This window comes from Antennarius striatus, chromosome 10 (genome assembly GCF_040054535.1).
Source record: "Antennarius striatus isolate MH-2024 chromosome 10, ASM4005453v1, whole genome shotgun sequence".
Taxonomy (NCBI): Eukaryota; Metazoa; Chordata; class Actinopteri; order Lophiiformes; family Antennariidae; genus Antennarius; species Antennarius striatus.
The window spans coordinates 15,337,382-15,346,765 of NC_090785.1; the positions used below are offsets into that span (position 1 = coordinate 15,337,382).

The window sequence follows — 9,384 nt, forward strand, 5'->3', positions numbered from 1 at the left end:
ACTAAAAGCTGTTAGAAGCAGAAGTCCAATTTACCAGGTAAAATAAATATTCACACATATGTTTTGGAAAAAAATTATTTTTCATTATTCAGTGAAGTAATGCTGTTTTTGTTTTGTTTTTAATGCATGTTAAAGCTCAGCTGCACACTCCAAAACACCAAAGGCAATATAAGTACGACGTCATGCGGTATGTTTTGTTTGCAACATGGATAATTTCAGTTCAGCTTCTTAATTAAATAAATGAGACCTTTAATATGACATGTGTTTTTTAATTGTTTTAATAGTTCCAAATGTTCCAAATGTGTTCATTACAAAAATGAAATTTAATTTTCTCTGTAGCACTTCATGGATCTCATAACCAACACATTATAGTTGGTGAAACAAATTGCAAAGGTTAAAAAAAAAACCAATGTATAGAGTACCATCTCCATCTTAGATGTCAAAAAGTATTTGCAGCTTCCAGAGTTTTTTTTTCTGTGCAAAGTGGTCCAAGTGGCTGTCAGTGCTACAGGTTGCCAACCTCTGGAATAAGGTTGTGACAAGATGTTCTCCATGTGTTAGACGTTTCTTCAGAAATACTTGGCTCAAAAATTGTTTTAGAAAAGATTTAATAAAACTCACAAAAACAATTTTCTTCGTTTTCATTCTTTATTTATGCCTGATGAATGTTTTTGTAGCCCAAAAACATTACACAAATTTTAGGTGAGACTGCTGTGTTGAAAATGGCAGCTTAATTGAGAAGAATGGCCGAACCAACTGTAAGGATTGCCAATGCCACTCCCTTGCTACTTCGTTGACCAACCTATGCATTGGTTGGTCAACGAAGAGAAGCTAGTTTGATCGCATGCACAGCAGCAGAGGTCAGTCCTGACCTTCTTGTCCTGTGAAGGTCCCCATGAAAGCCAGTTTCTGCTTGATGGTTTTTACACAAGCAATTGGGCATTTTCAAAGTCACTGCCATTTCTCAAGACTGCCTGACTGTTTTAAAGAAAAGATGGAGTCCTGTAATACTTTTCCTAGTTGAGCAGTACTTGATATAAAATGGGTTACTCCAGCTGTCAGATAGGACTAGTGTATACTAACAAATAATTTGTAAGTATACCATAAACTGATTTTGAAATGGTGAACCTTTGCTTCCAAGGGCCTAACCATTCCGTTTATCTATTTTATAATCCAGCCTTGGTTGTAAAGCAGTGCTCACTTTGCTCATCTTTTCACAAGAATCATATATGACAGCTTGAACATTAATTGATCTGTTTGCTCAATTGACAGTACATTACATCTAGTGCTATAGTCTATTAACAACCATGGAAACTTACAAAAAAACAAGACAGAACAAAAAGCAGACAAAGCAATTAGCATTCTAAACACTAAATCTCAAGCGTTTGTACATTAGATATATGGCCTGATAGTGTACAAGAGTATTTTCTGTCCTTCATGCTGTTTCTGCATGAATTATTAAAGCTCCTTGTCACAAAGACAGAATCTGAATGAATATACATTGAATTTAGATTGAACAAAGACAAAGGACTCAAATGCATCCGTTATTGTCACAGTTGGGTTCACTCACTTACACTCACTCTGTGCTGACTAAGATAGACCATAACCTTAAAAACAGGCAAAATCAGGCAAAATTTACATGAAAACTGTGTAAGTTATGTGCATACGGTCCAACCTGATTTAGTCTTGACTTCTATAAAGCATCCACTTCCTCAAAATCACGGTAAGTTTCAGTCCCATTTTATGCTGCATAAACACACAAATTTATTTTCATGTTTCAGATTCTAACCCATCCAGTGGAATACGTCTAAGAATATCAACATTAAAGTCTCTGTGGGTTAGAGCAACAATGTCCCCAACATGAGGATTGCTCAACCTTACTGTGCCCTTAGACACTAGTCTTCGGGTCAGAGATGATTTACAGAAATCAGTTAACATATAAATAAGATAAGAAATTGTCCATTTTACCCAATTTCCTTCTTTAATTATGTTAAAGCAAATATGTATATATACATATACGTATATATATATGAGTACAGTACAATATCCTTGAAACTGTTATGTCTCTGTCTTACTTGCGAACTGGAAAGCATTATCTATAAGAAGACCATCTGTCCAACGTGACCATTTTTCTCTTGACAAGATTTGACTGTACAAACTAAGAGAATGGTAAGTTACTTTTTTTTGCAAGTTCAACAGCAAAAAATGTAGATGTGTTTACCCCCAAAACATATCTCTAATTAGACGGTGGTGCAGCGGTGGTTGGGATCATTGACAGTGCTGGAAGCATCTAATTTGACTACTGTGACTTTGGATGAGTGCTGGGAGTTCTGATGTTTGTTTCCAAAGCAAAGACGCTCACGGTAATTCTGGGCAAAGATGAGTAGCATGAGCGGATTGATGCAACTGTGAGAGTAGCTGAGACAGATACTAATGTTGTAGGCATAGACAAAAATAATAGTGGGGTTATTGTTGGTCAGGTTGATCACCTGAATGACATGATAGGGTGACCAGCAGATCAGAAACAGGGCAATAACCATGAGGACCATCTTGGTGGCTCTTTTAGCCCAAACTGACTGCTTACGTTTGACACGACGGATGGAACTGAAGACATGATAGAGAGTGAGTGAATAGAGGGTGCTAATGATGATTAAAGGGATGATGAAGCCCAGGATAGACTGGTAGAGCGTATACCAGTACATGTCTTCAGGTCCGTCCAGGTCCATTATGCACACCTGCAAATTCTGTTTGTGCACAACCTTTGCGTACAACATGACCGGGATGCTTAGCAGGAAGCTGCCCAGCCACACCAGCATGTTAATAATGACGGTCCACTGGATTGTCCTCTTCTCTGATGTGGGGTGGACAATAGCTACGTACCTAGTAGAAAGATGACATGTGTTAGAGCTGGATAAAAAAAGAAAACATCATCAAATAAATATCACTGTCCCTCAATAGAGGTGGACTTCTGAACCACCACCACTAACCCACATCCCATGCAGTGTAGACATCTCTCCCCAGACAATGCCAATGCCATTACTCTTTTAGTCAAGTGAAAATAATAATAAAAAAAGGTAATGTTTCACACGATGCTCAATTTAAAGCAGTGCTTCTCAATTATTTTCTGGTTTTTTTTTTCTGCCCCCCCTAGCAAGGAGGAAACAATTCGCGCCCCACAATTCTCTGCCGCAACTATAAATATCAATTGTCTATAAAATTGTTATAAGTACACCTCTGCATAACGTTGTATCCTTATTAACATTAAAGAAATACATATTCTAATGAGAGAGGTGTTCTGGGGGACGGGAATTTCATAAGCCTATTGGCTTCTACCCGTCAGCCCTTTTTTTTCGGATGTTGTTGATGTTGTAAATGTGATGAAGGTGTGAAGTCTGTTATATCAACATGTCCGAAAAAAATAAACTTAATAATAATAATAATAATAATAATAATAATAATAATAATAAAGAAAACAAAAAAAATGCAGTTCAATTTATAACAAAGAATGATATTAACATTGTTTTTTAGTCTATAACAGAAACATTTTAAATCAAATTGTAAACTGTTTAAACTGGAAACATTTTTGACCAACACCATTTGTTATTGAAAAATAAAATTATTTAAAATAAATAATAAAAAAAATCAAATTCAGTTCAGTAATATCAACTGAGGAGCACAATAAATAAAACTCCTTAACTTATGAAACAAAAACAAATAACACAATTTGTGCTGATTTTTTTCTCATTTTTTATCAAAATGTCAGGATTAATGGCTACAATGAGCTCGTTTAGGCAGTGCTGCTGTTCAAAGCGAGGTTTGACACATTTTACTGTACTGAACTCCCAGCTCCTGCTCAATGTTTCAGCTCCTCTGCTATGGTTTGGGGTTATCTTTTGCACAGAGATGTTTGGCACTCCACCTTATACAGTATGATGCTAACATCTCGCTGGTTTACTGAAGTAGCATCACAAAGAGGGATGATTGCTGGCAATATTCGGCATGATTTTGCTGAAAAAACTCCAACAGCATATCAGCATGTTTGGGGTGTAATGTCTTTATTTAACAACTTAATTTTTTAGGCTTCATGCTGTCTGCTGACAACATTATTAGACATAGTAAACACACCGCTCTCTCCTATTTGAGAAACGCTGATTTAAAGGAACCATTTATGTCTTCAGTGACTGTCTTAAAATTGACTGTTGGTGTCAATGTTAATGACCTCAGAACATTTTAAACATCTGTACTCCCCTCCAGTCAGTAGGAACAGAAGAAGCCTTTTGTAAGAGAGATAAAACATTTTCAGACCAGAACTGATTCAGATTTAACCGTCAAGGGGTGTTTGGTTGTCATGCCAAGTGAGATTATAAAAGGGTGTAAACTTCAGCAGTCAATACCAGCAGTCTTCCAATTGTCTCCAGATCATCCCTATAAACTTTAATTATCTTGGACCATTAATAATTAATTTAGCATTCAAATCTGGCATCCTCTGATGAGCTGAAATTTCTTTTTTTGGAAATTGAATCAGTAAATGCAAAACAGTACCCTTACAGTACTGCTTCTGCTTTCATCTATTCCTTTAAAGCAGCCAAGTTACTCTTTTTTTTTCTGAATATCATGCATTTTATAACTCTAGTACACAAAATTATTTATGGTTTAGAGTTGTTGAATACAGCTGTATCATTCAGAGTTTCTAAAGAGGAAAAGTCAGATACAACTATAGGCATACACCAATAATACATGTAGGTGGTAAACTGGGGTGTAGAGTGAGCATGAGACTAAGAAGATTCTGGTCGGAATGGATCTCTGATAGGATCCACATTGAAACTATTTCTTTCTGATATCTTTGAATTTGGCTTTTCGCTTCTAATTTTGAGGGAAACTACATATTTGAGATATCAATGATGAAATATAGATTTTTTTCCCCCCGAATTATTTAATAATAGTTTTGTTATAAGTTCGCCACTTGATTTTGAACACACCGTGCTCTTAAACTCAGACCAGCTGCTATAATCCAAAGAAACGTATTGTATTGTTCATTATTTTGGATGAGGGGCTAAGTGTAGACGAAATAGTCAAATGGAAAACTATAATCACAATAGCGACATTGTAGAAGTCAAGTAAGATATTTAGTTAGCCACATGAAACATTTGGAGGATAAATAATTCTTTTCTTTTCAAAGAATCTGATTCAAAGGACTCACTGATCTTTGTTTTCCAGTATTTTCTGAAATTAATTCACAAAAATAACTTCATGTGATACCAAAAAAAATTATGACAGCTGCAACAGAAATAAACAGCAAATAGTCTACCAGTAATGATTATGTACCAGTGAATGTGATGCTGCTAATCAGAAAAATGTGGCGGTCCTACTGAATGAAATAATAAAATTATAATAAAATTGCAAGTAATAAACATATATGACATTGTAACTGAGAAGAACCCTTACATCAGATTATATTCAAAAATAGGTTTGACACTTTTACAGCTTAGCACAAATTAAAAACAATAATATCAATTATAATTATAATATATAATATGTTTTATGTGTGGATTTCCCAGTTTGGGATCATTAAAGTATATTTAATCTAATCTAATCTAATCTAATCTAATCTAATCTAATACATTGTTATTGTTGTTATTATTATTTATTATTATTATTATACAGGTTAATTTTTAACTTACCGATCAATGCACAGCACAGTAACAATTCCTACGGTGGTAAACTGGTTGCTGACGTCCACCACCACGACTGCTTTACACATAATGTTTCCGAAAATCCACTGTCTATCCCTGACCAGCTGGTGAATGTTGAAAGGCATCACCAGCAGGAACAGCATGTCTGCGATTGCCAAGTTCAACACGTAGATGTCCGATACCATTTTCTTCTTGCATACCTTCACCGCGTAGATTACCAGTCCATTGGCAATAACTCCTACTGCGCACAGGACGCCATAAATTAAAGGGAATATATGCATGAAAGTGGCGAGGTGTGCGTCGCTGTAAGGTGACGGCGTTGAGGGCAAACATGACTGGTCAGTCAAGTTTTCAGTTTGGTTGTTTTGACAGAATGTTTCCGTGTCATTCATGTTCATATCGTCTTGGATATCACTTCGACGTGGTTGTAATTAACGCGCGCACCAGGACTTCCTCCCACGGATTCCAGTCTCCAAACTTAGGCAGCAAAAATACGCTCTCCAGTAGCGCAGCAATCTTCCACTTCAGCTCCAACTGGCGAGGATGTCTTTCATAAATATTAAATTATTTAAAACAATCTAATAAAGTCTGCCTATCTTTGGCAATGATTGTTCCTGGTACCCCCGAAAGCAAACTCTGATCTGATTAGTTGCGTGCTCATCTGTTGCGCTAAACACAGTGCGCGCCTCAGGGAATACAAGTTCCCTCCCTTCAAAGATCATTCGCTGTATTATAAAATAAGATAAGACTCCCGTCCAGTTTATTTCCCAGAATTGTGATGTGCTTAATACTGAAACTTGACAACACGTTTAAATCAGGAAGTATTTCAATGTATTCCAATACAGTTTAAAGACCATGCTCAAATTCTGATGTTTTTGTTAGTAACTTTATAAAGGCAATGCCATACACGTTCTGCAGCGTGGCAGGATTTCCTTTGAAGGATAAATTAGCCATTGATAACATGCAATCCATATTCACCCGCAAATGATAACTAGTTTGTATAGTGTGTGTGAGTGTGTGTGAGTGTGTGTGTGTGTGTGTGCGTGCGTGCGCGCGATGTATGTGCGTGCGCGCGCGTGTGTTCTCTAACGCTTAAAAACATGACCAATATCATCACAAAAGGCTTGAGGCACTGGAATGTGTCTATTAAAGGTGTTTTATCGGAGAATGTATTCCTACAATTAAGCCAGTTGTTTTATATAAAATGGGATGTCCTTCCTTTTGGATTTCAATGAAAGTGCATATTACCAAAGGCTCTTTGAAGATCTTTTTTTATCCCTCTCAAACCAGTGATTAGTTGCACCCTTGGACAAAGAACTGAGGTTATCTATTGCAATTATGTTGTTGATATTTTTAAAAAGCAGTATCTGATTATAGCTCTGCCAAAATGGGCTGTCCATGTGCTGTTTTTCTGTTCTTTCCTGTATTTTTATACGGATATTTCTTTATTATTAAAAGAAATATCCACAGCCCAAAAGGTAATGTTATTAATTTCTATTTACATTCAAAGTCCAGTTGGTGTGATTTAGCACTCTCATATCACGATGAGAGGACCAAAACAACACTGATTAAAATTGAGGGTTTCCTGTTTTCTGTCAACAACAGTAATCATCAGACTTGTGTACCAAAATCTAAGTGTAATAAGTAGCTCAAATTTTTCCCTAGAGATAGACATTCAGGTTAATCTTGGGAAAATTATGTTTGGAGTTTTACTGTATATATTCTATGAAATATCGGAACATTTTAGATAAATGGACCATTTCTTTCTTTCAACAACTGTCACTGAGTCCATGAGAAAGGAGAGGTTAAATGGTCATACCTCTCATCTGTTCAGTTTTCAACACCGGAGGACTGTGCTTGCCCTGGTCAGCTCCTGAGTGTGAACATGTGCACATGTGCACCTGTGCATGTGTGAGGCAAGAAATTGTTGAATGAGAGCACAAGATAGTATGATCATGAGAAATTATCAACTTAAATGACAATTTAATTGTAACAGACAACTTCATACATTAGACCAAGAGCAGTTCTGGGAATACAGAAATTAATCTCAATTTTCAAATCTTGTAACTTCTCAAAGGATAGTAGAAGCTTTGGTGTACTGTATTTCCATCTTGATAGTGGACTCTTGGACTACATAATTGTAACTTTTTTCAAGTTATGTTATTCCACAATGAGATAGTATGATTACAGCAATGGGATTGGAAAATTTCCAAAATTTTGCACAAATTGTCAAAAAGACATCACCCGATCACAACAAGAGAAAGAACATGGATGCTACATAAGCAAAAAAACAAAACAAAACCAAAAAAACAACAACATTGAACTGGCAAACCCATGAAAGAGCTTTTTTAAAACAAAATTGTTTGAGCAGCAAACTGATGCATATGTCATTGTCTTTGTGACACTAAAAATAGAAAAAATAACTTAAAACTTGACCCGACAAAACTTCCATGTCTTATTGCTTTAAATGTCCTGTTTGTCTTGCTCAATGTGATGAACCTGTAGGTTACACTGCAAACATTGTTCTCTGAGTGAAGAAACTGATATTATCCCATGATGATCAACTCAGTCAAACAGTTATTAATGTTCTCTGAGTGGGGTCGGTTGGAAGATTTTGGGGGAGTGACTGCCTGGTGCTGCCAGTTCAACCCATTATCCATTGAACACCCCTGAACTCGTTGGGTGTTTCGGCCTTTTATCACAACATCCTCATCCAATAGGGATCCATAGGGATGGAAAAGTCCCTCTGGGCCATCACTGCAAAGGCTAAGCTGACAGGTATCGGTAGTGTCCTGACTGTCACTGACTCTCACACCACTACTCCTGTTTATATCCAACGGATGGGTACCAGCGAGGCAAAAAAACAAACAAACTCCACCACACTCACCTGGTAGAACCTGAAAAATGTAGATTGAGTTGACAAAGAAGTGCTGGCAAGAGATGGCAAGTGTGACTAGAGGGTCAATCTTGTGAGTGAGTTCTCTTCTTTGGGGGAAAAACCAAAAATACCAAGAAGCAGTGCTGTTGATTGACTCTCTGGAAGCCAAAGGATCCACAACGGTAACACTATTTGTCTAAATGTCTTTGCAGTGGTATATGTATCATTCTGACGTCGGGAACATGGTCCACAAACTAAACAAACTGATTGCCCTGGTAGATCTTGTACCTTAAGGTTCTAAGGCTGTCTTTACCACAGTGGCCTGGTTTCAATTCAGGATATATTCATTGATTATACACAGACTGATATATTTCAAATTTTTATTTCTCTTAATTTTGAAAGTATACCTTTAATACTAATGAAAATTCCAAATTTGGCATATCAGAAAATTATAATATTACTGAAGACCTGAAGTCCGGGTGGCACAGTGGGTATTGCTGTCCCCTCACAACACAGCAGTTCCAGGTTCGAGTCCCACTCTGTGTGGATTTCGCATGCTCTCCCTGTGTCTGTGTGGGTTCTCTCTGGGTTCAAGTAATGACTAATTCTGTTTGGAGCGTATCAATAATTACATTTTTCTTTTGTTAGGAATGACACAAAATCTAGTTTGACTTTACTTAGCTTACCAAGAAGCAGACAAAACAGTCAGAATCCATCTATCCATCCATTTTCTTGAAGATGAGATGACCATCTCACCTTCAGCCTCTTTTACCCCTTGGGGTTATGGTATGGTATGGAGCCTATCCCAGATTG

At 36.8% G+C, this 9,384-nt stretch overlaps 1 protein-coding gene across 1 annotated transcript; it reads right to left on the reverse strand.

Moving 5' to 3' along the window:
* Positions 1-662: 662 nt before the first annotated feature.
* Positions 663-6,302, reverse strand: mchr2b (melanin concentrating hormone receptor 2b). The gene is made up of 2 exons (XM_068326049.1): positions 5,682-6,302; positions 663-2,880 (listed from the first exon to the last, which is right to left on the reverse strand). The coding sequence occupies exons 1-2, from the start codon at positions 6,089-6,091 to the stop codon at positions 2,241-2,243; spliced, it is 1,050 nt and encodes a 349-aa protein (XP_068182150.1). The 5' UTR covers positions 6,092-6,302; the 3' UTR covers positions 663-2,240.
* Between the last annotated feature and the right edge of the window lie 3,082 nt (positions 6,303-9,384).